This window comes from Symphalangus syndactylus, chromosome 17, assembly GCF_028878055.3.
Source record: "Symphalangus syndactylus isolate Jambi chromosome 17, NHGRI_mSymSyn1-v2.1_pri, whole genome shotgun sequence".
NCBI lineage: Eukaryota > Metazoa > Chordata > Mammalia > Primates > Hylobatidae > Symphalangus > Symphalangus syndactylus.
The window spans coordinates 25,137,092-25,164,906 of NC_072439.2; the positions used below are offsets into that span (position 1 = coordinate 25,137,092).

Below are 27,815 nucleotides of genomic sequence, written 5' to 3' on the forward strand. Positions count from 1 at the left end.
CAGGCCTGGCCACTCTAGCTGGCGAGCCGGCCCCATAGCGAGCCGCTCGGCATGAGGGCTCTGCGATCCTCGGTGCAGAGGAGCGGTAAATGGAAACAAGCCCGGCTTGGAGATGAGAGGCATAGGGAAGCCCGCAGTCGGGCTCTGGACTACATTTCCCAGAGGATCCCGCAGGCCGACACCACGTCTCGCGAGATTTTGGCCTCCTCTTAGCCAGGTGGCGGGACCGTTTGCTGTGCCGAATTAGCTGCCGCCGCGCCTTGGAGTACCGAGCAACTTGGCCAGGCTGGCCTCGAGCGGAACCAGAGAATGCTGAGGGTGAGGAATCCGGCTCCGGTCCTTTTGTGTGTGGAGGGCTGAGGAGAGGAGTTTGCGTGTGTGATCGCGATGGTTGCCGTGGGTGTTCGTGGTCTGTGACTGTGGCTGTGTGGTGCCGACTCTGGGTGATCAGGTGGGCGCTGTGACTGTGCGCGCCCGGAGTGGATGTGTGTGTCCTGGACAAGCCTCGTTGTGCGTGCGGATGTAAAGAACCGGTGACTGTGTGTTTGGACTGCGTGTCTCGGAGTGGGTGGGTGACTTTGCGTGTGTGTGCAGTACGGTGTGTGCGTGAGTTGCAGGTCTGTGGCTGTGCAGGTGCAACTTGTGTGGCCCCTTGGTGTATGTGAGAGAGGAGAGTGTGATTGGCTGTGAGGCAGTGGGTAAGTGCATATGGGGAGGCATGTGTGCGATTGGGACTTTGTGTGTCCCCTTGAGAGAAAAAACCCTTTAGGCAGTTAGGGTGGGTCCTTGGTAAAAGTCCTTTAAACAGAGAAATAGCCTGAAAAATCAGGCTGCAGGCACAGATAAGGAAAGCTAGCACAGGGGGTTGTCCTAAAGACATTCCTCAGCTGCACTGATAAGGGACCGAGGCCCAACATAGAAACGCCTTTGTCCTTTGTGTGACCAGCCGGCTTCCACGAAATAGTCGCTTCTTTTGTGGGCATGTACACGGTGGGCTCTGTTAGATTTTGAAGGGAAGGCGAGGGTTAAAGAAATAGAGAGGTAGAGAGGAGAGTTGGCGGCTCTATGGCGGGGACCAACTAAATGCCAGAGTCCACTACCGCTTACTGGCTGGGGTAATTACAGGCCTGGGCTGGAAGGGTCTGGGCGGTATGGCTTGTTGCCTGGGAGAAAGTTGATAAGGATGTTTCTTGGGCCTTTGCCCTGCAGGATGTGATAAGCAAGTCAGGCGGTTGGGAAGGATGTTTCGCACAGCCCAAACCCCAGTGGAATGTTTCCTTCTGACCAGGGTCTGTGAAATGGTGGGGGCTTACAAAACGTGCAGCTTGGACTAACAGGTTCCGGCGGCCACTTTCCTTTTTTGGACGTGCTTTAGACTGTGAGCCCAGCCTCTTTGAATCATAACTTCAGCCCCTGATTGGTCCCGGGCCAAGCTTTCACTTCAGCCCCTGATTGGTCCCGGGCCAAACTTTCACTTCAGCCCCTGATTGGTCCCGGGCCAAACCTTCACTTCAGCCCCTGATTGGTCCTGGGCCAAACTTTCACTTCAGCCCCTGATTGTCTTGGGCCAAACTTTCACTTCAGCCTAGGATTGGTCCTGGGCTAAGGTCTCAGGGCCAAGCTGAGTAGTGCTTTCTCCAAGACAGCCTACAGACCAGTCAGCATGTTCCTCCCTTTCCCAGTTAATAAAACCCCCAGATTCAGCCTCCTAGTTGACAACCCTCTTTCGGGTCCCCTCCGCTGGGGAGAGCTTTCTTCTTTTGCTTATTAAATTTCCGCTCCGACCTCATCCTTTGTGTCCATGTTCCTTAATTTTCTTGGCCGTGAGAGAAAGAAGGCAAAAACAAGAGCCTTTACCCTAACAACTCAATTGCTGGAGAGAAGATTAGTGCATATCTAAGATATGTGGCATCACACACCATAGCCCTGGGATTGAAAGCCATGCAGTTTATGGGATGGTGTTAATCTCAGTCCAAATAAGTGATAAGATCTTTCACTTTGCTATATTTTAGGGGTAGGAATGAGATTGGGGGCTTGATCAGTAGTTTGTACCAATAAGACCAGGGATTTGCCCAGTCATCTGTGAGTAAATGCTTGGGCCAGTTTCCATGTCTGTATTGAATTAAATATTCATACGGTTCTGTGATTTTCTCAAATACAGATTTGGTCTTTGTCCCTATTTCCTCGCATACAACTCCTAAAATCCTTGGAATCTCCTAAGTGCTGGCTTTTTTTTTTTTTTTTTTTTTTTTTTTTTTTTTTTTTTTTTTATGGAGTCTCTCTCTGTCGCCCAGACTGAAGTGCAGTGGCGCAATCTCCAGTCACTGCAATCTCTGCCTCCCGGGTTCAAGCAGTTATTCTGCCTCAGCCTCCCGAGTAGCTGGGACTACAGGCACGCGTCACCACGCCCGGCTAATTTTTGTATTTGTTTTTTTAGTAGAGACGGGGTTTCACCATGCTGGCCAGTCTGGTCTCGAACTCCTGACCTCAGGTGATCTGCGTGCCTCGGACTCCCAAAGTGTTGGGATTACCGGCGTGAGCCACTGCACCCAGCCTTTGGCTTTTTATATGTTAGCGATTGACCAAAAGCTTCAGGATGGGGGCTGGTCATCAGAAAGACCAAGGCAGGATTAGAGGGTTGAGACTTTCAGCCCCTACCCTCCCACCCCTGGGGAGTGGAGGGGACTGAGGATTAAGTTGATGGCAAGTAGCCAGTGGTTTAATCAATCATGCCTATGTAATGAAGCCTCCTTACAAACCCAAAAGGAGTGGATTCGGAGAACTTCCAGAGAGCTGAACACATGGAGGTTCCTGGAGGGTCGTGCCTACGGAGGGCATGGAAGCTCTGTGCCCCTTCCCCCATACCTCGCCCTAGGCATCTCTTCATCTGTATCCTTTGGAACATCCTTATAATCAGCCAGTAAATGTGTTTCCCTGAGGTCTGTGAGCCATTTTATTCTAGCAAATTAATCAAACCCAAAGAGAGGGTCGTAGGAACCCCAAATTGAACCCATCAGTCAGAAGTTGTAGAGGCTGGGACTTGTGACTGGTGTCTGAAAGGGGAGCAGTTTTGTGGGCTGAGCCCTCAGCCTGTGGGATGACAGTATCTCATGGTAGATAATGTCAGAATCGAATTGGTGGACACCCAGCTGGTGTCTGCTGCAGAACTGATTCCTTGCTTGCTGATGGGGAGAAATCTCCTTGGATTTTGAGGCCACAGAAGTCTTCTGGTTTGATTGTTGTGGTTTTTTTGTGAAGCAGAGGAAGAACACAGTTTGAGTTTTTTCCAAACGGGTTCACATTGGGGGTTCTCAACCTCGAATCCATCAACTCCATCGCTGAATTTTTATTTATTTATTTATTTTTACTTTTGAGGTAGGGTCTCACTCTGTCTCCCAGGCTGGAGTGCAGTGGCACGATCATTGCAGCCTTGATCTCCTGTGCTCAAGTGATCCTCCTACCTCAGCCTGCCAAGTAAGCTGAAACCAGAAGCACACACCAGCACTCTGGCATAATTACAAATAATTTTCACTAGGAAAGACTCACTAGGTTGCCTAGTCTGGTCTTGAACTCCTGAGTTCAAGTGATCCTCCCACCTCTGCCTCCAAAGTGCTAGGATTACAGGCCTGAGCTGCCTCACCTATCACTGATTTTCTTTTTCTTTCTTTCTTTTTTTTTTTTCTTTTGAGACAGTCTCACTCTGCCTTGCCCAGGCTGGACTGCAGTGGCACAATCTCAGCTCACTGCAGCCTCCCGGGTTTAAGTGATTCTCTTGTCTCAGCCTCCTGAGTAGCTGGGATTACAGGTGCCTGCAACCACACCCGACCAATTTTTGTATTTGTAGTAGAGACAGGGTTTCACCATGTTGGCCAGGCTGGTCATGAACTCCTGATCTCAGGTGATCCACCCACCTCTGCCTCCCAAAGTGCTGGGATTACAGGCATGAGCCACCGCACCCGGCCTTTTTTCTTTTTAAAGACAGGGTCTCACTCTATTACCCAGACTGGAGTGCAGTGGCAGGATCATGGCATACTGCAGCCTTGACCTCCAGTGCTGAAGGGATCCTCCCACCTCAGCCTCCTAAGGAGCTGGGTTACAGGCATATGGCACCATGCTGGGCTAATATTTGTATTTTTTGCACAGACGGGGGTTTTGCTATGTTGTCCAGTCTGGTCTCGAACTCCTGAGCTCCAGCAATCTTCCAACCTGAGCCTCCCAAAGTGCTGGGATTACAGGGAAGAGCCACCGCACCTGGCCTATCACTGCATTTTTAAAGGGAAGGAGGACTATAGTGAGATTCACTAAAGATTACAGAAAAGGTAGAACCCTAGATAGATTTAAAGACAGAGATTATAATATACTTGAGATGATAATATCCAAATTTAGCTTTCATAGATAGGGAAATTTGAAGTACATCAAACTATAAGGTGGCATTTTGTGCAACTAACTAAAACTATGTTTGAAAGAGAGCAAATGCATTTTCATTATTATGAATAATATTAAGCGACAATGAAAATAAATAGAAATACTCAAGAAATTGTTATATTTAAATCTTCCCTCCTTTTTTGGAAAGAGAAGTATTGATATTTTTAAAGATTCTAATAAAAACTTCTCTTTTAAAAAAATTGATGATTCTATGGAGATAGGGAGGGAATAACCTATGTTTATTGAACACCTAATATTCCACTTACCTGAATGTCATTTATTCTATATTATAGTTTTATTTATTTATTTATTTATTTATTTTTGAGACAGGGTCTTGCTCTGTCACCCAGGCTAGAGTGCAGTGGGGTGGTCACAGTTCACAGATATACACCACCATGCCTGGCTTATTATTTTATTTTATTTTATTTTTGCAGAGACGGGGTCTCCCTATATTTCCCAGGCTTGACTTGAACTTCTGGGCTCAAGCCATCCTCCTGCCTTGGCATCCCAAAGTGCTGGGATTACAGGCGTAAGCCACTGTGCTCAGCCACTATTATAGTCTTGATAGTAGAAGTGTCTCAGTGTCCTGGAAAACTGTCTAAATTTTAAAAAAACTATTTAAAAACACCTTGGTGTTATTTGGCCAACATGGATTTCTTTGCTCCATCATTATTTATTGGCATTATTAGCCTGTTGACTTTCAATTTCCTTAAATCCCTTTCACTCCATTTTTGTTTTTTTGTCCCCCAAATAAAAGTTCTTTTTTTTTTTTTCTTTTTCCTTTTTTTTTTTTTTGAGACAGATTCTCGCTCTTGTCACCCAGGCTGGAGTGCAGTGGTGTGATCTCAGCTCACTGTAATCTTCACCTTTCAGGTTCAAGCGATTCTCCTGCCTCAGCCTCCCGAGTAGCCTAGATTACAGGCACGCACCACCACAGCCCGCTAATTTTTTGTATTCTTTTTTTTTTTTTTTTTTTTTTTTTTTGAGATGGAGTTTCACTCTTGTTGCCCAGGCTGGAGTGCAATGGCACAATCTCTGCTCACTGCAACCTCTGCCTCCTGGGTTCAAGCAATTCTCCTGCCTCAGCCTCCCAAGTAGCTGGGATTACAGGTGTGAGCCACCAAACCCGGCTAATTTTTGTATTTTTACTAGAGACAGGGTTTTGCCACGTTGGCCAGGCTGATCTGGAACTTCTGACCTCAAGTCATCTGCCTGCCTCGGCCTCCCAAAGTGCTGGGATTACAGGCATGAGCCACTGCGCCCGGCTTTTTTGTATTTTTATATTTATTTATTTATATTTTGATACAGAGTCTCGCTCTGTTGCCCAGGCTGCAGTGCAGCGGCACGGTCTCGGCTCACTGCAACCTCTGCCTCCCATGCTCAAGCAATTCTCCTGCCTCTGCCTCCCAAGTAGCTGGGTTTACAGGCACCTACCACCACGCCCGGCTACTTTTTGTATTTTAATTTGAGATAGGGTTTCACCATGTTGGCCATGCTGGTCTCGAACTCCTGACCTCTGGTGATCCATCCACCTTGGCCTCCCAAAGTGCTGGGATTACAGGCTTGAGCCACTGCGCCTGGCCTTTTTTGTATTTTAAGTAGAGACCAGGTTTCACTATGTTGGTCAGGCTGGTCTCGAACTCCTGACCTCAAATGATCTACCTGTCTTGGCCTCCCAAAGTGCTGGGACTACAGGCATGAGCCACCACACGTGGCCAAAATACTTATATTTTGAAGGACACAGTTCCCCAATTTTTTCCTATGTGTTTGTGTTCATTTTAAGGAATGGTTGAACACATTCAAATAGATTAGTGTTTAGAAATAAGAAAAGAAACCACAAAGAAAAAGGTAGGCTTCAGTAAAATGCACATAAATTAAAATTTCTATACAGCCCCCTTCCTTAAAGGAATTTAAATATGGACAGATTGGAGGGGAAAGGTTTGCAGCAAAAATCATAAGTAGAAGGAAACAGAATGGTTAAGTACACAGTGCAGTAGCCATTTAGGAAAGTTATAAGCCATTTAAATGCCATGTATAAAGTGTTTTTGATAAGAAAAAAATCAAAGTGTAAAGGAGAATACAAAATTATACATGTACTGTGGTAACATCTGTATTGTTCTGCGTATGGAAAACAGACTGGGGAGAAATAGCTTTAAGTCCTAATAGTAATTTTCTTTTTCTCCCTTTTCTTTTTTTTGTGTTTTCTTTTCCATGTCTCCCTTAATATTGCATATCTTTCCCATTAAAAAGTATTGTATTATATATCTACCAACAAGACATTTGTTTCAGATTTTTTGGTTTTGTCTTCAAGGAACATTCTTCTGCATACAACTTCATACTTTTAAAATTCTCTGGCCTGGCTCAGTGGCTCACACCTATAATCCCAGCACTTTGGGAGGCCAAGTCGGGTGGATTGCTTGAGGCCAGGAGTTCGAGACCAGCCTGGCCAACATGGTGAAACCCGGTCTCTACCAAAAATACCAAAAAAAAATAGCCAGGTATGGTGGTGTGTGCCTGTATTCCCAGCTACTTTGATGGCTGAGGCACAAGAGTCACTTGAACCCAAGAGGCAGAGGTTGCAGTGAGCTGTGATCACCTCACTGCACCCTAGCCTGGGCAACAGATTGAGACTTGTCTCAAAAAATAAAAATAAAAAATTATTGGCTGGGCATGGTGGCTCACGCCTGTAATCCCAGCACTTTGGGAGGCTGAGGAAGGCCAACCACCTGAGTTTGGGAGTTTGAGACCAGCCTGACCAACATGGAGAAACCCTATCTCTACTAAAAATATCAAATTAGCCAGGTGTGGTGGGACATGCCTGTAATCCCAGCTACTTGGGAGGCTGAGGCAGGAGAATCACTTGAACCCAGGAGGAGGAGGTTGCAGTGAGCCGAGATCGCACCACTGCACTCCAGCCTGGGCAACAAGAGTGAAATTCCATCTCAAAAAAAAAAATCTTTGGATAAGTACTTAGAAATGGAATTTCCAGGTCAGCCACTAGATATTATTAACGGATTTAATATGAAAAACCTTTGCTTGAGGATATATAAAGCTTTAAAAGACAGGGTCCCTATTCTTTAGTTATAAGTAAAGCAGCACTTGTAAGGTAATATTCAGAAAACATCAGATAATATCATATAAAGTCCTCCTGTTCATGCTGATGACATTGGATGGCCAGTTAAGGATGACACTTCGTTCTGTCCCCTGCAACCACGGTCCTGTCATGTCTAAATGATACTGACCCTATGAGAACGCTGTGGATGTGAAAGCATTTCTTCAAGTTAGCTTTTTGGCCTGCTGGGTTTTTTTTTTTTTTTTTGAGACGGAGTCTTGCTCTGTCACCCAGGCTGGAGTGCAGTGGCGCAGTCTCGGCTCACTGCAAGCTCCGCCTCCCGGGTTCACGCCATTCTCCTGCCTCAGCCTCTCCGAGTAGCTGGGACTACAGGCGCCCGTCACCACGCCCGGCTAATTTTTTGTATTTTCAGTAGAGACGGGGTTTCACCGTGGTCTCGATCTCCTGATCTCGTGATCCGCCCGCCTCGGCCTCCCAAAGTGCTGGGATTACAAGCGTGAGCCACCGTGCCCGGCCTGCTGGTTTTAATCTAATGATGGGATATCCAAAGTGAAACTAATGGAGTGAAATGATTGTGCATCTGTTGGGGGGAATCAGAGACAGCTAGAGCAAGGGCAGACACATGCTGAACTCATCTCTCCTAAGAGCCAAAGCAAGCAGCAGTGTTGCTAGCAGGGCTACTGCACATCTGTACATGTGGCTCCAATTGTTCTGACTTGTTTTTTTCCTAGTATGACCCTAATACATGGGGCAAGTTAGAAAATCAGATTTGCCCGGGCATGGTGGCTCACGTCTGTAATCCCAGTAATTTGGGAGCCAAGGTAGGTGGATCACTTGAGGCCAGGAGTTTGAGACCAGCCGCAGCAACACAGTGAAACCCCGTCTCTACTAAAAATACAAAAATTAGTTGGGCATGGTGGCAGGCACCTGTAATCCCAGCTAAGGGAGGCTGAGGTTGCAGTGAGCTGAGATCAGGCACTTCAGCCTGGGCGACAGAGCGAGACTGTCTCAAAAAAAAAAAAAAAAAAGGGGGAAAGGAAAGAAAAGAAAATCACAGCTTGTTAGCCACTTGCAGCTAAAGCAACAACACACATGCACAAAAATTATTCAGTAAAAACAAAACAGTTTTGGCATATCTTGAGATTTTGTTTTATATCCAAAGGAAGACTATCTTTGAACTACTCTTTGGAAAATGCCTTCTATGTAACAAATGTAGTTTTCTTCTAATTGGGTCTTGAGGTCTCTCAGGAGAATGGCTATAAACTCTAGCCTCACCCTAATGGGGCTCTAGGGGAGGGGCTTGTGGGTCTTTACAGTAGCCTTTCACCAGACATTTATTTTTCCTGGCCCACAGCCTAATGCTCAAGTGTCTGACCCATGACCAGGTGTCTCACAGGAAACTCGTTTATACTGGCAGATGCCCCTGTAACTTTTGTCTGACCTGTGTGCAGTTTATTCCTACCATGATACCTACTTTTGTATTTTATTTATTTTATTTATTTTATTTTATTTTAATTTTATTTTATTTTATTTATTTTATTTTTTGAGATGGAGTGTTGATCTGTCACCAGGCTGGAATGCAGTGGCATGACCTTGGCTCACTGCAACCTCCACCTTCTGGGTTCAAGCAATTCTCCTGCCTCAGCCTCCTGAGTAGCTGGGACTATAGGCGCGTGCCACCACGCCCAGCTAATTTTTGTATTTTTAGTAGAGACGAGGTTTCACCATGTTGGCCAGGATGGTCTCTATCTCTTGACCTCGTGATCCGCCCGACTCAGCCTCCCAAAGTGCTGGGATTACAGGCATGAGCCATCGCACCTGGCCTTTGTTTGTTTGTTTGTTTGTTTGTTTGTTTGTTTGTTTGAGACAGGATCTTGCTCTGGTGCCTAGGCTGGAGTGCAGTGGCAGGATCACAGCTCACTGCATCCTCAACCTCCTGGGTTCAAGCAATCCCACCTCAGCCTCCCAAGTAGCTGGGACTACAGGCATGTCCCATCACATCTGGCTAATTTGTATATGATATATATTTTTGTAGAGATGGGGTTTTGCCGTGTTGCCCAGAATTGGTCTTGAACTCCTGAGCTCAAGCAATTCATCTGCCTTGGCCTCCCAAAGTGCTGTGATTACAGGTGTGGGTTACCACACCCAGCCAATGTACATTTAATTATCGAAGTGCTATCTATACTATTTTATGGAAGTACTAATTAGTGAAGCGCATTAGAGGTTTTTTGTTGTTGTTGTTTTGTTTGTTTTGAGACAGAGTTTCGCTCTTATTGCCCAGTCTGGAGTGGTGCAATCTCGGCTCACTGCAACCTCTGCCTCCCAGGTTCAAGCAATTCTCCTGCCTCAGCCTCCCAAGTAGCTGGGATTACAGGCATGTGCCACCACCCCCAGCTAATTTTGTATTTTTAGTAGAGACTAAAATGGTCTCTCCATGTTGGTCAGGCTGGTCTCAAACTCCCGACCTCAGGTGATCCATCCGCTTTGGCCTCCCAAAGTGTTGAGATTACAGGCGTAAGCCACCGCGCCCGGCCAATAGAGGTTTTTAAACTTTTTGTAGATATTTTTGAAAGGTCCTGTCTTCCTTTAAGAAATGAGAAAAGGCTGGGTGTGGTGGCTCATGCCTGTAATCCCAGCACTTTGGGAGGCCAAAGCAGGCGGATTGCTTGAGCTCAGGAGTTTGAGAGCAGCCTGACCAAATGGCAAAACCTCGTTTCTACTAAAAATACAAAAAATTAGCTGGGCATGGTGGTGCACGCCTATAGTCATAGCTAACACAAAGGCTGAGGTGAGAGGATCACCTGAGCCTGGGAGGTTGAGGCTGCAGTGAGCTGTGATCATGCCACTGCCACTCCAGCCTGGGCAACAGAACGAGACCCTGTCTCAAAACGAAAACAGAAACAAAAAAATGAAACAAGAGGAAAAAAATAACAAGAAAGAAAGTGGTAAGGGAGGAGTGCCTGTTTATTAAGCTTTTGTTGTAAATAGTAATTTGCATATCAGATGTTTACTGTAATATTCTTTCAGCTTTGCTAGGCCTACAGCTTGCTGTGTGCTTTTGTACTCTAGTTCATTTATTTGGGAAATAATATATCAATGTGTTTTATTCATTCCCAGCTCTAACCATGGAATATTCGGAATGTCCCATTCTATGAAGGAAGTTTGCCGGCCGCAACAGGAATATTCATGAACATGGAGGTACTTTGTTGAAGTTACACTAATTTTTTTACTCTTCCCCACTCTCGTCCTAGCCGGTCTGCTCACTGTATTCTCTCCATCCTTCAGCACCCTTCCATCTCTTCCATCTTAAAAACCTTTCCTTTAATTTCAACAGTGCTGCATGGGTTTGTCATTTCAGGGGTTGGTCATGTTCCAGGATCTGTCTATAGACTTCTCTCAGGAGGAATGGGAGTGCCTGGACGCTGCTCAGAAGGATTTATACAGAGATGTAATGATGGAGAACTACAGCAGCCTGGTCTCACTAGGTAAGGATGTCTATCCGCAAATAACTCATGAATTTTGTTTGTAGCTTTCAATTGTCTGGGTGACTTTTCACCTGTTGCCTAGGGAATTGTTTTGTGTTTTGTAGATTAATAGATGGGCAGCTCTTTGGGGTCACTCCATCTTCTCCATGCTTCAGACCTTTACACCTTCCTCTAGTCCTTCATGAGGACTAAGGGACTAACTTTGAATTCAGGAACAGCAGGAGTATGTCTTACTTCTTTTCTTTTCTTTTTTTTTTCTTTTTTTTTTTTTTTGAGACGGAGTCTCACTCTGTCACCCAGGCTGGAGTGCAGTGGCGCAATCTCGGCTCACTGCAAGCTCCGCCTCCCGGGTTCCCGCCATTCTCCTGCCTCAGCCTCTCCGAGTAGCTGGGACTACAGGTGCCCGCCACCATGCCCGGCTAATTTTTTGTATTTTCAGTAGAGACGGGGTTTCACCGTGGTCTCGATCTCCTGACCTCGTGGTCCGCCCGCCTCGGCCTCCCAAAGTGCTTGGATTACAAGCATGAGCCACCGTGCCTGGCCTACTTCTTTTCTTTCTTTCTTTTGTTTTTTTGAGGCAAAGTCTCACTCTGTCGCCCAGCCTGGAGTGAATGGCGTGATCTCGGTTCACTCCAACCTCCGTCTCTCGGATTCAAGTGATTCTCATGCTTCAGACTTCTGAGTAGCTGGGATTACAGGCACCGCCACCACGCCCAGCCAATTTTTGTATTTTTAGTAGAGACAGAGTTTCACCATGTTGGTCAGGCTGGTCTTGAACTCCTGACCTCAATCAATCCACCTGTTTTGGTCTCCCAAAGTGCTGGGATTACAGGAGTGAGCCACCATGCCCGGCCATCTTACTTCTTTTCTTATAAACAGGTCTCTCTATCCCAAAGCCTGATGTGATTTCCTTACTGGAGCAAGGGAAAGAGCCCTGGATGGTTTCAAGAGACATGCTGGGAGGATGGTGCCCAGGTGAGTAAGGACTGAGCAGATGGGGAAGACACTGCTGTTTAGAACCCAGCCTGTCAGGGAGGCAGCACCGTACAGGTATTGGTTGAGGAGTCTCTTCTTCAAGGTCCCATGTAAGGGTTGTGGCCTAAGACACGTGGAGAAAAGTCACAATACATCCCCACACACTTTTTAAATTTTTTTTTTTTTTTTTTTTTTTTGAGACGGAGTCTCTCTCTTTCACCCAGGCTGGAGTGCAGTGGCGCAATCTCGGCTCACTGCAGGCTCCGCCCCCTGGGGTTCATGCCATTCTCCTGCCTCAGCCTCCCGCGTAGCTGGGACTACAGGTGCCTGCCACCTCGCCCGGCTAATTTTTTGTATTTTTAGTAGAGACGGGGTTTCACCGTGTTAGCCAGGATGGTCTCGATCTCCTGACCTTGTGATCCGCCTGCCTCGGCCTCCCAAAGTGCTGGGATTACAGGTGTGAGCCACCGCGCCCGGCCCACTTTTTAAAATTTTATTATTTATTTATTTATTTTGAAATGAAGTCTCGCTCTGTTGCCCAGGCTGGAGTGCAGTGGCGTGATCTCAGCTTACTGCAACCTCCACTCCTGGGTTGAAGTGACTCTCCTGCCTCAGCCTTTGAAGGAACTGGCGTTATAGGCACCCACCACCATGCCCAGCTAATTTTTGTATTTTCAGTAGAGACGGGGTTTCACCATGTTGGCTAGGCTGGCCTCGAACTCCTGACCTCAGGTGATCCACTTGCCTCAGCCTCCGAAAGTGCTGGGATTACAGGTGTGAGCCACTGCGCCTGGCCAAGAATCCCCTTTTACTTCCACCTCTTCAGTCTGTGCTACCCTCTTGTCATAATTTCTTCCCATTTCAAAGAATAAAGTTCCCTTCTTCAGGAGCCATCCTGTTTCCTCTGTCTTCGAGCTACTTCTTTCCCTTTGAAATTTAAACCTGTGTTCTTGCTTTAAAAAAAAATCTTTCGAAATATATTTATTTTTCATACTGATCCTTAACTTTTTTTTTGTCTTGTCTTTTCTTGTCTAGTTTTCCTTTGATGCAGCCATTTCAGCATCAGTGAATATTCATTCACTTTTTTATTTTGCAACTGAGTCTCACTCTGTCACCCAGGCTGGAGTGCAGTGGTGCAATATTGGCTCACTACAACCTCCACTTCCCAGGTTCAAGTAATTCTCCTGCCTCAGCCTCTTGAGTAGCTGGGACTACAGGCATGTACCACCACAACTGGCTACTTTTTGTATTTTCAGTAGAGACAGGGTTTCACCATGTTGGCCAGGCTGGTCCTCAACTCCTGACCTCAGGTGATCCACCTGCCTCGGTCTCCCGAAGTGCCAGGATTACAGGTGTCAGCCACCACGCCCAACCTCATTCACTTTTAGTCAACATTTATTGACTTAAAAAAAAATCATAAAGCCTTCTTTTCTTGGTGGGTGACAGTTATAGAAGATATAAGCTATCAGAATTACACTCTAATAAAGGGTTTATTTATTTATTTATTTTGAGACAATATCTTGCTGTGTTGCCCAGGCTGGAGTGCAGTGGAGTTGTCTCGGCTCACTGCAACCTCTGCATCCTGAATTCAAGCAATTCTTATGCCTCAGCCTCCAGAGCAGCTGAGATTACAGTCACGCGCCACCATACCTGGCTAATTTTTTGTATTTTTAGTAGAGACAGGGTTTTGCACATAGCTGAGGCTGGTCTTGAACTCCTGAGCTAAGGCAATCTGCCCACCTCAGCCTCCCAAAGTGCTAGGATTACCGGCGTGAGCCACCACACCCAGCCTAATAAAGGGTCTAAATCGTGTATAAATCACTTTCTAAAGAGTAGACTCGACCAGGAGATTTCTAATATGATGCTTAGAAGAAAGAGCTGTAGATATCAATGTGAAGGAATAGGATGTGCCTGCTTTTAGGAGGAAAAGGTACACAGAAATGATTGTGTATAAAAGAGGACAATAAGTTAAATATAGAAGACTTAAGTGTCAAGGAAAAGGGAGTGATCCATTTTCAATAAGTTGGTGACAATGGTAACATGGACAAAAATTGGGCTGTAAGTAGCATAGACTGAGGGATTTTCTTCTGAAGTAGAAAAGATAAGGCATTTTATTTTTCAAAATGTGCTTTTAAGTAATGCAAACTATTCATTTTAAAAAGTGTTTTAATTGTAGGATATAGATGACTTTATTTCCTTCTATCCATAGAACATTACAAAAAAATTTTTTTTTAATTATTAACTTGATTACAGAAGTCTTTGAACGTACACAAAAGTAGAAAGGATGGTGTAATGGACATCCCCCGAGTCCATTTCCTAGCTGCAGTAGTTATCAATGAGTTTCTATGTTTCCAATCTTACTTGATCTATGCCTGTTGACCTCTGCACCTTCCCTTAACTATGTTAAAGCAAGTCCTGGATATCATGAGTTCAGTACTATTAAATGTATAGGTAGCTTTTCAGTGTTTCTTCTTCTTTTTTAGTTTTTGTGACAGTGTCTCTCTGTTGCCCATGCTGGAGTACAGTGGCACAATCACGGCTCACTGCAGCCTTGACCTCCAGGACTCAAGTGATCCTCCCACCTCTGCCTCCTGAGTAGCTCAGACCACAAGCACACACCACCATACCTGGTCAATTTGTAATTTTTTTTGTAGAGATGGGTTCTCCCTATGTGCCACAGGCTGGTCTGGAACTCCTGGGCTCAAACAGTCCTCCCACTGCCTCACTTTCCCAAACTGCTGGGATTACAGGCATGAGCAACTGTGCCCGGCTGTTTCTTCTATTTAAAATGAGTGCTCTGATGTATCTTTATTTAAATGGACATTTTCATATGTAATCTTTCAGATGTGAGATTCCTGGGCCTATATATATATATATATATATATATATATTTTTTTTTTTTTTTTTTTTTTTTTTAGGTGGAGTCTTGCTCCATTGCCAGGCTGGAGTGCTGTGGCACGATCTTGGCTGACTGCAACCTCTGACTCCCTGGTTCAAGTGATTCTCCTGCCTCTCAGCCTCCTGAGTAGCTGGGATTACAGGCATGAGCCACCACAGCCAGCTAATTTTTTTTTTGTATTTTTAGTTGAGATGGGGTTTCACCACATTGGCCAGGACGGTCTCAATCTCCTGACCTCGTCGTGATCTGCCCGCCTTGGCCTCCCAAAGTGCTGGGATTACAGGCGTGAGCCACTGTGCCCGGCCTGGTTTAAACTTTTTAAAGATCATGACAGTCTAGGACAGAAATGCATGATCCACTGGAGCTGCCTTATACAACTCAGTTCAGACAAGTATTCGTAGCTGGTTAGTTAATTTAAAAGTTTAAAGTGAAAAGATCTGATATGCCACAACCATATGATTTTAGATGAGAGCATTTAATCGGAGATGGGTGGATCACTTGAGACCAACCTGGCAAATGTGGCGAAACCCCCTCTGTACTAAAAATACAAAAATTAGCCGGGTGTGGTGTTGCATGCCTGTAATCCCAGCTACTTGAATGGCTGAGGCACGGAATTGATTGAATCCGGGAGGAGGAGGAGGCAGTGAGCCAAGATCACACCACTGCACTGCAGTATGGGTGACAGAGTGAGACTCTGTCTCAAGAAAACGAAAAAAGAACTTTTTAATTTTCATGATACAATTTTTAATCCATGAGCTTTTGTAAATGTTTTGCCTTTAAATTTTTCCCATTTTTAATAGTTGTTTTCATTACTGAATTTATTTATTTATTTATTTATTTACTTAACTAGTCTCTGATAGCAGGGCAAAGCATTTTGTTTGAAAATGGGCTCCCTGCTGGGAGTTCTGCCTCATTTTGTATACATACTATACCTGTAAGGCACGAGTCATCATTTAAGGTTTTAGTTTTTTTATGTGAAGGGACAACACAAAGGTTCTTGCAATCTAGTTTCAACAGATGGCTCATGAAAGCTGTGCTGTTCCATACAGTAGCCACTAGCTACATGTGGCTCATTAGATTTAACTGTAAAGTAATTAAAATTAAAATGAAAAATTCAGTTCTTGCCGGGCACAGTGACTAACACCTAACTCTGGGGCTTTGGGAAGCTGAGGCAGGAGGATCGCTTGAGTCCAGGAGTTCAAGGCTGCAGTGAGCTGTGATCACACCACTTCGTTCCAGCCCGGGTGGCAGAGCAAGACCTTGTCTCAAAAAGAAAAAGAGGCTGGGCACGGTGGCTCACACCTGTAAATCCCAGCACTTTGGGAGGCTGAGGTGGGCGGATCACTTTGAGGTCAGGAGTGGTCTGGTCAACATGGTGACCAGCCTAATCAACATAGTGAAACAACATCTCTACTAAAACAAACAAACAAAAAATTAGCCGGACGTGGTGGCAGGCACCTGTAATCCCAGCTACTCGTGAGGCTGAGGACAGAGAATCGCTTGAACCCAGGAGGCGGAGGTTGCAGTAAGCCAAGATCACACCACTGCACTCCAGCCTGGGCAATAGAGCAAGACTCTGTCTCAAAAAAGAAACTATATTTCCTGTTTGTGCTTCCTTTTTATGTTTCATCTTTTCTACTTCATTATTTGGTTTTATTTTCTTACTAATTTTTAGGAGTGATTCATTCATTCATTTTTTCATTTATTTATAATTATGGTAAAATATACATAACATAAATGTATTACTATTTTAACCATCTTTAATTGTATTCATATTGTGCAACCATCTGCACATTCATTTCTAGAACTCCTGAAATTCCAACATAATCACGACGGATCTACCCATTTGGGTTAAGAAGAGCTTCTACTTACTAGTTATCTTATTGTTAGCATATCCCAATGGACCCCTGCCAAAGTTTGCCCCTCAGATAAACAAAAACTCCACACTATATAGCATGGGAATATTCATTGCTGGCTAGGAACAGACCATCTCTGACACTGCCAGGAAGCATCAAACTAGCCACTCAAATGAAAATGTGCCTACATTTGGAATGAGTAACCTCACTTTTTGGACTGTCTGCTACAGAAATAAAAGAAGTAGCTAATTCTGATATATACAGAAACACATTTCCTGGAATAGCAGTAACAATCTAAATGGGCAATAACAAAAACTGTGACAGGCCAGGCGTGGTGGCTCATGCCTGTAATCCCAGCACCTTGGGAGGCCAGGGTGGGTGGATCACAAGGTCAGGAGTTCGACACCAGCCTGGTCAACATGGTGAAAACCCCATCTCTACTAAAAATACAAAAAATTAGCCAGGTGTGGTGGCGTGAACCTGTAGTCCCAGCTACTTGGGAGGCTGAGGTAGGCAAATTGGTTGAACCCAGGAGGCAGAGGTTGCAGTGAGCCGAGATCATGCCATTGTATTCCAGCCTAGGCAACAGAGCAAGACTCCGTCTTGAGGGGGAAAAAGAAATGTGGCATTATGGTATATCCACATAATGGGATATTATGCAGCTATTCAAGGATATGAAGTAAATCTATAAATAGTAACTTTAAAACTATCCTTTATCTGTTGTTATCTGGGGGAAAAGTTGCACACCAATATGTATAGGACAATTCTATTTTTATAAAAAGAAGAAAATGCACACATAGATACACATACATCATATGTGAATGGGTGAATATGTGGATGTGCATAAACTTGGGAAAAGACACACTCCAGACCAGAATGCATTCCTCTGGGGGTAGAAAATCATGTGTTCCAAATAGAAATAAACATTTGCAAATACACATCTTCCTGGAAATAAGGTTATGTAGTGTGCTGAAAGTACAGTTGAGATCTTAATGAACAAGTAGGTGATATGGCACTTAAAACACTGGCTCAAGGCCAGGCGCGGTGGCTCACACCTGTAATCCCAGCACTTTGGGAGGCCAAGGTGGGCGGATTACAAGGTCAGGAGATTGAGACCATCCTGGCCAACATGGTAAAACCCCGTCTCTACTAAAAACACAAAAATTAGCTGGGCGTCATGGCAGGCGCCTGTAATCCCAGCTACTCGGGAGGTTGAGGAAGGAGAATCACATGAACCCAGGAAGTGCAGGTTGCAGTGAGCCAAGAACACGCCACTGCACTCCAGCCTGGCAACAGAGTGAGACTCCATATCCAAAAAAAAAAAAAAAAAAAAAAGGCTAAAAACTAGATATATAAAAAAACTATGTAGTTACTTTATTTACTAGTGGTGTCAAGACTTTCTAACTTCTTTAAGCATTATTAAACATAGTAATTCTCTTTAATATTAATATTTGAAGCCTTTTGGTTCTGTTTCTGCTGTTGTTTTCCTTCATGTGATTTCTCATTTCCCTGTATGTGTTAGAGTTTTTTTTTTTTTTTATTGCGAAGTGCTCTCTCTTTCCTTGAAACTTTGTGAGAATATTTTGAGGGTTGAGTTGAGGTTGATTTCGTCCACAGAGATTTTGTGTTTGCTTTTTGCCTGTTGCCTAAGACATAGCCCAGCCCATAATACAATTTTTATTGTCATCACTTAGCATCAAAGTAATTTTTAGGACAGGAGCGGTGGCTCATGCCTGTAATCCCAACACTTTGGGAGGCCGAGGTGGGTGGATCACTTGAGGCCAGGAGTTTGAGACCAGCCTGGCCAACATGGCGAAACCCTTTCTGTACTAAAAATACAAAAATTAGCTGGGTGTGGTGTTGCATGCCGGTAATCCCAGCTACTCAAATGGCTGAGGCACAGAACTGGTTGAACCTGGGAGGTGGAGGTTGCAGTGAGCCAAGATTGCACCACTGCATTCCGGCATGGGTGACAGAGCGAGACTCTGTCTCAAAAAAACCAAAAAAGAATTTTTTAGTTTTCATGATACCATTTTTAACCCATGAGCTTTTGTAAATGTTTTGCATTTAAATTTTTTTCCCATTTTTTATTCCTGAATTCAACCTTAATTGCACTATAGTCAATACTTACATGGTATGAGACCAGTTTCTGGAAGTGTGTTACTTCATGCACTGGTGAATTGTCAGCATTTTTGTGGGGGTGGGGATTCATGTGTTCCTGTGCTTTCTTTTAATTGCTGCGTGTAGAATTCTCACATGTTCAACATATCAGGCTTGTTAATTTGATGTAAAGATCCTCTGTATCCTTTTATATTTTCTGGGTGCTTGATCTCTCAGTTATTAAAAGAGGTGTATTGAAATCTCCCACAATCAGCCGGGCGTGGTGGCTCACGCCTGTAATCCCAGCACTTTGGGAGGCCAAGGTGGGTGGATCACGAGGTCAGGAGTTCAAGACCAGGCTGGTCAAGATGGTGAAACCCCATCTCTACTAAAAATACAAAAAATTAGCTGGGCTCGGTGGCAGGCGCCTGTAATCCCAGCTACTTGGGAGGCTGAGGCAGGAGAATCGCATGAACTCGGAGGGCAGAGGTTGCAGTGAGCTGAGATCATGCCACTGCACTCCAGCCTGGGTGACCGAGTGAGACTCCATCTCAAAAAAAATAACTAAAAAAAAGAAATCTCCCACAATCAAGATGAAGCCTAAACTTTTTGTATTTTCTCAATTTTTACTTTGCATATTTAGAGTTTATTTTACTGGATGCTTACAAATTTAGAATTGTTATATCTTTTTGAGTGAATGTTTTATTATGTAGTAATCCTCTTTATTCCCAATAATGTTTTCACCTTGAAGTCTATTTTTTTCCAGTGCTAAGACCCTAGCTTTCTATTCATGAATACTTGCCTGATTTTCATTTTCTTAGTTTTTACTTAAACTTTTTTGTGTCCTCATGTTTTTAGTCACTTTTTATTTTAAAAGGGTTGAAATTTACTTTTTCTTTGTTTACATTCCTCATAATTACTGATGCATTTGGATTTTTTTTTTTTTTTTTTTTTTTTGAGACAGGGTCTCTCTCTCTGTTGCCTAGGCTAAGTGCAGGGGAGCAATCACAGCTCACCACAGCCTCAACCCCCTGGGCTCAAGCAATCTGCATACCTCAGCCTCCCAAGTAGCTGAAAATACAGGCACGATCCACCTCTCTTGGCCTGTTTGAATTTTTTTAACCAGCTTATTCTATTTGTCTCACTTTTCCTGTCTTCTGTTGCCTGTTTTATTTTACACTGCTTTAGATTTGAGGTTTTAAAAAAATCTGATGCCCATACTTAGATTCCACTGATTTGTAAGTTGAAAGCATGGACTCTGGAGCCAGATTGCCTCCATTCAAATCCTAGCTCTGCCATTTAATACCTCTATGACTTTTGGCAATTTACTTAACCTCTGTGGTCCTCATTTGCAAATATATATGCTATTCACAGGATTCTTCTCAGGATTAAATGAGCTTATATAGTAAATGTGTAAAGCAGTGAAAATATTGCCTGGCATATAGCAAGCATGGTGTTTAAGCTATTTTTTGTTTTCCTGTTCATTTTGTTCTTATTATTGGGATTTCATCATGCATAATTTTTTTTTAAGAGACAGGTTCTCCCATTGTCACCCAGGCTGGAGTGCAGTGGCTTGACCACAGCTCATTGCAGCATTGACTTTCCGGGCTCGGGTGATCCTCCCACCTTAGCCTCCCGAGTACCTGAGGCTACAGGCATATGCCACCACACCCGCACCCAGCTTTTTTTTTTTTTTTTTTTTTTTTTTTTGAGACAGTGTCCCAGGCTGTTGCCCAGGCTGGTCTTGAACTCTGGGGCTCTGGTAATCTTGCAGCCTTGGCATCCCAAAGTGTTGGGATTAGAGCCATGAACCACCATGCCTGGCTTATAGAACTTTTCCTTTTTTTTTTTTTTTTTTTTTTTTTTTCCCGAGGCTAAGTCTCGCTCTGTCGCCCAGTCTGGAATGCAGTGGCACAATTTCGGCTCACTTGCAACCTCTGTCTCCTGGGTTTAAGCAATTCTTTTGCCTCAGCCCCCCGAGTAGCTGAGAATTCAGGCATGCACCACCATGCCTGGCTTATTTTGTATTTTTTTATTTTTATTTATTTTTTTTAATTTTTTTATTATTTATTTATTTATTTTTAATTTTTTTTTTTTTTTTTGAGACGGAGTCTCACTCTGTTGCCCAGGCTGGAGTGCAGTGGCACAATCTCGGCTCACTGCAAGCTCCGCCTCCCAGGTTTACGCCATTCTCCTGCCTCAGCCTCTCCGAGTAGCTGGGACTACAGGCGCCGGCTACTACGCCCGGCTAATTTTTTTGTATTTTTAGTAGAGACGGAGTTTCACCGTGGTCTCGATCTCCTGACCTCGTGATCCGCCCGCCTCGGCCTCCCAGAGTGCTGGGATTACAAGCATGAGCCACCGCGCCCAGCCTATTTTGTATTTTTAGTAAAGTCGGGGTTTTGCCATGTTGCCAGGCTGGTCTTGAATTCCTGACCTCAGGTGATCCACCTGCCAGACTCCCAAAGTGCTGAGATTACAGGCGTGTGCCACCGCACCCGGCCCCGTAGAACTTTTAAAATTTACCATCCATGGTACTCATGGCACCTCAGATTTTTTTTAGAAAACCTCATCACTTCTGAATAAATTTTAGCTGTTCCATCTTGAATATAGTTTGTTCCCTGTTCTTTCAGTATTACTTTCAGGAAGACAAATGAATTCTTTGAATTTCTTTATGACTTTTAACCTTGCTTTTGCATTTCCAATTATTTAACCATTCCAGTGAGGTTTTGTCGTTGATTTCTTTCTCTCTTTTTCTCCTTGAAATTTATATGTTGAAGAAACTTGATCATCTGTCATTTAACATTTAGCTCCCCTCCATTTATTCCTTTCTTTCCTATAAACAGACTATGTGATATTAGTATTGTGTATTTCATCAAGAAGCACATATCTGGTTGTTTCTGTTTTTGTGATGTTAGCAGCCATTCCTCATCTCATCCCCTAAATATTACTAGGTAATTTAAAAATTGTCCTTATGAACACACAGATTAAAAAATATTTGATGTGATTTATTGTAATTACATTACAATGATTACAGTTATTATTCTTGAATTCATGCTCAACTTGTCCCATCTTTGGCCAATGGGACCCTCTTCATAATGGTTCCTGAGTCTTTTTGACATGACCCTAGGAGTCTTGAATAAGCTTCTTTGCTTCTCTAATATGCCAGCTTTTTCCATGCTCATAATGCACACTTTCTGTTCTAATCCCAAGACGCTCCAAGGAGCCTAGGTTCTGTGTAGTAAGAAATGGTATTTAGAGACAGTAATCTGTCATTAGTGTGTTCATTGCTGCTGGATTGGTTGTTTCTAAGGCTTCAATGGATGAAGATGGAAAGTATTTTTTAAAAATCATGATTGCACTCTTACACTGCCAATTCAAATTCATTCATTGAATTTTAAGTTTCAAAGATTCATTTTTTAATTTTTAGATACTGATACCCCATTTGTGTCTTTTACAAAAACTTGCTTGGCCTTTTTGTTAATGAGATGTTACTTTCTCACTTTAAAAAAGTAAACTTTAGGTTTTAGGATAGTTTTAGACTTACAGAAAAGTTGTCAGGTTAGTACAGAGACTTCCCATATACATCACATGTAGTTTCCCATTAACATTTTATATTTGTACATTTGTCATAATTAATGAATATTGATCCTATTCAATAATAACATTGTTGAAGCAATGTTGTTATTATTATTTACCTTTCCTATGGTGCTGAGATCTATTATTATTAATGGAAACCCCTAGACTTTACTCAGATTTCCTTAGCTTTTTTTTTTTTTTTTTTTTTTTGAGATGGAGTCTGGCTTTTGTTGCCTAGGCTGGAGTTCAATGGTACAATCTTGGCTCACTGCAACCTCAGCCTCCCGGGCTCAAGTGATTCTCCTGTTTCAGCCTCCTGTGTAGCTGAGATTGCAGGCATGGGCCACCACGTCTGGCTAATTTTTGTATTTTTAGTAGAGACAGGGTTTCACCATGTTGGCCAGGCTGGTCTTGAACTCCTGACCTTGTGATCCGCCTGCTTCAACCTCCCAAAGTGCTAGGATTACAGGTGTGAGTCACTGTGCCCGGCCTCCTTAGCTTTTATCTAATGTCCTTTTTTCCTATTCTAGGATCTTGGCTAGGATAACACATTGCATTGAGTCATTATGTTTCCCTTGGCTCCTCTTTGCTTTGACAGCTTTTCAGGCTTTCCTTGTTTGTGATTATCTCAATAGTTTTGGAGAGTACTGGCCAGGTATTTCATAGATTGTCTCTCATTTTGGGATTTGTCTGGTGTTTTTCCAGTGATTAGACTGGAGTTCAGTATTTTTAGAAGGAAGATCAGAGAGAGAAAATACTGTTCTCATCACATCATACAAGGCTACATACTATCACCATGTATGTACACCATCTTTTTTTTTTTTTTTTTTTTTTTTAAGACAGGGTCTTGCTCTGTGGCCCAGGCTGGAGTGCAGTGGCACAATCATAGCTCACTGCAGCCTTGAACTCCTGGGCTCAAGCAGTCCTCCTGTCTCAGACTCCCAAAGTGCTGGGATTACAGGCATGAGCCGCCACGCCCAACAATCTTTAATTCTTAAGGACATTATTTTCAGTTTGTCTCCCCTTTCTACCATAGATGTTTTTATTTCTACTCAACAAGGAAATGCTATGTTTTTGCTTTCTGGTTATTTTTCAGACTTGGAGTTTAGATGTAAGACCAAAGATTCATGTTTGCCAAAAGAAATCTATGAAGTAACATCATCTCAGTGGGTGAGAATGGAAAAATGTCATAGCCTTGTGGGCTCCAGTGTCAGAGATGACTGGGAATGCGAAGGCCAGTTTCAGCACCAAGATATAAATCAGGAGCGATATTTGGAAAAAGCAATAATGACTCATGAAAAAACACCAACTTTCTGCCTACAAACATATCTCACTCTGCATCATCAGATTCATCCTGGAGAGAAACTGTATGAATCCACAGAATGTATGGCTTTTAAGTATGGCTCAGAACTTACACAACAGCAAGAAACCCATACTGGTGAAAAACTCTGTAAATGTAAGGAGTGTGGGAAGGCCTTTCATCATTTTTCCTATCTTGTTAAACATCAGAGAATTCATACTGGGGAAATGCCCTGTGCATGTAAAGAATATAGAATAGCTTTTATTTCTGGCTCACATCTTATTCAACACCAGAAAATGTATACAGATGAGAGACCTCATGAGTGTCAGGAATCCGTGAAGGCCTTTAGACCATCTGCACACCTTACTCAACATCAGAGAATTCATACTGGTGACAAACCTTATGAATGTAAAGAATGTGGGAAATCTTTTACTTCTGGCTCAGCACTAATTCGACATCAGCGAATTCACACTGGTGAGAAACCCTATGACTGTAAGGAATGTGGAAAATCTTTTACTTTTCACTCAGCACTAGTTCGACATAAGCGAATTCACACTGGTGAGAAACCCTATGATTGTAAGGAATGTGGGAAATCTTTTAGTTTTCACTCAGGGTTAATTGGACACCAGGCAATTCACACTGGTGAGAAACCCTATGATTGTAAAGAATGTGGAAAATCTTTTACTGCTGGCTCAACGCTAATTCAACATCAGCGAATTCACACTGGTGAGAAACCCTATGATTGTAAGGGATGTGGGAAATGTTTTGCTTCGGGCTCAGCACTACTTCAACATCAGCGAATTCACACTGGTGAGAAACCCTATCGTTGTAAGGAATGTGGAAAATCTTTTACTTTTCGCTCAACACGCAATCGACACCAGCGAATTCACACTGGTGAGAAACCCTATAATTGTAAAGAATGTGGAAAATCTTTTGCTTCTGGCTCAGCACTACTTCAACATCAGCGAATTCACACTGGTGAGAAACCCTATCATTGTAAGGAATGTGGAAAATCTTTTACTTTTCGCTCAGGGCTAATTGGACATCAGGCAGTTCACACTGGTGAGAAACCCCATGATTGTAAAGAATGTGGAAAATCTTTTACTTCTCGCTCAGCGCTAATTCAACATCAGCGAATTCACACTGGTGAGAAACCCTATCACTGTAAGGAATGTGGAAAATCTTTTACTGTTGGCTCAACACTAATTCAACATCAGCAAATTCACACTGGTGAGAAACCTTATGATTGTAAGGAATGTGGGAAGGCCTTTAGACTTCGCTTACGACTTACTCAACATCAACAAATCCATACTGGTGAGAAACCTTATCAATGTCAGGAATGTGGGAAAGCCTTTATCAGTGTCTCAGGACTCACCCAACATCACAGAATTCACACTGGTGAGAAACCCTATGAATGTCCAGACTGTGGGAAGGCCTTTAGACAGCGTACATACCTTAATCAACATCGGAGAATTCATACTGGTGAGAAACCTTATGAATGTAAAGAATGTGGGAAATCTTTTACTTTCTGCTCAGGACTAATTCAACATCAGCAAAATCACACTGGTGAGAAACCCTATGATTGTAAGGAATGTGGGAAATCTTTTACTTCTGACTCAACACTAATTCAACATCAGCAAATTCACACTGGTGAGAAACCCTATGATTGTAAGGAATGTGGAAAATCTTTTACTTCTCACTCAACACTAATTCAACATCAGCAAATACACGCTGGTGAGAAGCTCTATGATTGTAAGGAATGTGGGAAATCTTTTACTTCTCATTCAACACTAATTCAACATCAGCCAATTCACACTGGTGAGAAACCTTATCATTGCAAGGAATGTGGGAAATCTTTTACTCTTCGCTCAGCACTAATTCAACATCGGCCAGTTCACACTGGTGAGAAACGCTACAGTTGTAAAGAATGTGGGAAATCTTTTACTTCTCGCTCAACACTAATTGAACATCAGCGAATTCACACTGGTGAGAGACCCTATCATTGTAAGGAATGTGGAAAATCTTTTGCTTTTCGCTCAGCAATAATTCAGCATCGGCGAATTCACACTGGTGAGAAACCCTATGATTGTAAGGAATGTGGCAAGGCCTTTAGACGTCGTTCAAAACTTACTCAACATCAACGAATCCATACTGGTGAGAAACCTTATCAATGTCATGAATGTGGAAAAGCCTTTGTCCGTTTCTCAGGACTCACCAAACATCACAGTATTCACACTGGCGAGAAACCCTATGAATGTAAGACATGTGGGAAGTCCTTCAGGCAGCGTACACACCTTACTCTACATCAGAGAATTCATACCGGTGACAGACCTTATGAATGTAAAGAATGTGGGAAATCTTTTACTTGCAGCTCAGAACTAATTCGACATCAACGAACTCACACTGGTGAGAAACCTTACAATTGTAAGGAATGTGGGAAGGCCTTTAGATGTCCTTCACAACTTAGTCAACATAGACGAATCCATACTGGTGAGAAAACTTACCAATGTCCGGAATGTGGGAAAGCCTTTTTCTATGCCTCAGGACTCAGCCGACATCAGAGTGTTCACACTGGCGAGAAACCCTATGAATGTAAGACATGTGGGAAGGCCTTTAAACAGCTTACACAGCTTACTCGACATCGGAGAATTCATGACCTAACATAATTAATGCAGGAAACTGTTCTCATGCCATTTGTCATGGATCATCAGCAGATTCCATATATGGGTCAAATACAATGGATGTGTATTACAATGGATGTGTATTATGTATTACTTCATATTCACTTTTTCCAGAATTAAGACTTTTTTTTTTTTTTTGAGACGGAGTCTCGCTCTGTCACCCAGGCTGGAGCGCAGTGGCGCTATCTCGGCTCACTGCAAGCTCCGCCTCCTGAGTTCATGCCATTCTCCTGCCTCAGCCTCCCTAGTAGCTGGGACTACAGGTACCTGCCATCATGCCTGGCTAATTTTTTTGTTTTTGTATTTTTAGTAGAGACAGGGTTTCACTGTGTTAGCCAGGATGGTCTTGATCTCCTGACCTCGTGATCCGCCCACCAAAATTAGGACATTTAATACTGAAAGAAATTGATAATGAATGTAGATGAGTTTTCTATCATGATTCAAAGCTTATTGAAGTTATACAAATTCTTATTAGAGAATGTGGTCAATGACAAAAGACAACCATTTACTACCTATGTGACATTAGGCTAGTTATGTAAATTCTCTGTGCCAAAATTACTAATTGATAAAATGTTGATGGCAATAGTTGTTTTTGTATATTTTTTGTTTGTTTGTTTTGTTTTGAAATGGAGTCTTGCTCTATTGCCCAGGCTGGAGTGCAGTGGTGCTATCTTGGCTCACTGCAACCTCTGCCTCCCAGGTTCAAGTGATTCTCCTGCCTCTGTCTGCTGAGTAGCTGAGATTACAGGCATGCACCACCATGCTCGGCTAATTTTTGTATTTTTAGTAGAGACAGGGTTTCACTGTGTTGGTCAGGGTGGTCTCAAACTCTTGACCTCATGATCCCCCTGCCTCGGCCTCCCAAAGTGCTGGGATTACAGGTGTGAGCCACTGTGCCTGGCTAGTAATAGTTTTTTTATAATAAATAAGTGTGACTATATTTTTCATGTTTGATTACTGACTTTTTTTAAGCTTCACCTTCCCTGTCTATTTCCCTGTCTACTTCAGCCCATAACTGCAAAGATGGCTAAGAAAGTCCTTGCTGGAAAGAAAGCAAGCAAAACTAAAGTCTGTGTGCACCTTCTCCTTTGGATCCAGTGGGCAATTTATATTAGAAATTCCAAGCCGGGCGCGGTGGCTCACGCCTGTAATGCCAGCACTTTCCGAGGCTGAGGTGGGTGGATCACCTAAGGTTAAGAGTTCAAGACCAGCCTGGCCAACATGTTGAAACTCCATCTGTACTAAAAATACAAAATTAGCCAGAACATGGTGGTGTATGCCTGTAATCCCAGCTATTCAGGAGGCAAGGCTGGAGAATCGCTTGAACCTAGGAGGTGGATGTTGCAGTGAGCCAGTCAGTGGAGCAGTCAGAACACACACAGTGTTTATCAATTAAGTTTGTAGTCAGAACACACACCATGTTTATCAATTAAGTTTGCTGT

General features: G+C 43.4%; 1 protein-coding gene across 3 annotated transcripts; it reads left to right on the plus strand.

The window, feature by feature from the left end:
• Positions 1–212: 212 nt before the first annotated feature.
• Positions 213–27,313, plus strand: ZNF850 (zinc finger protein 850). Of its 3 annotated transcripts, XM_055249642.2 has the most exons (5): positions 213–318; positions 10,616–10,696; positions 10,857–10,983; positions 11,863–11,958; positions 23,489–27,313. In XM_055249642.2, exons 2-5 carry the CDS (start codon positions 10,685–10,687, stop codon positions 26,356–26,358), a joined length of 3,105 nt encoding a protein of 1,034 aa, XP_055105617.1. In that variant the 5' UTR covers positions 213–318; positions 10,616–10,684; the 3' UTR covers positions 26,359–27,313. The 3 variants fall into 3 exon arrangements, with proteins under 3 accessions (XP_055105617.1, XP_063477310.1, XP_063477309.1); XM_063621240.1 differs by lacking the exon at positions 11,863–11,958 and having other exon boundaries at positions 227–318; XM_063621239.1 differs by lacking the exon at positions 213–318 and having other exon boundaries at positions 10,329–10,696.
• Positions 27,314–27,815: the final 502 nt, after the last annotated feature.

Bases quoted from the DNA above. Each gene is read 5' to 3' on its own strand.
- ZNF850 (XM_055249642.2), top strand. The intron at 10,984-11,862 runs GTAAGGATGTCT...TCTTATAAACAG, and splicing joins CAGCAGCCTGGTCTCACTAG to GTCTCTCTATCCCAAAGCCT. The intron at 11,959-23,488 runs GTGAGTAAGGAC...GTTATTTTTCAG, and splicing joins GCTGGGAGGATGGTGCCCAG to ACTTGGAGTTTAGATGTAAG.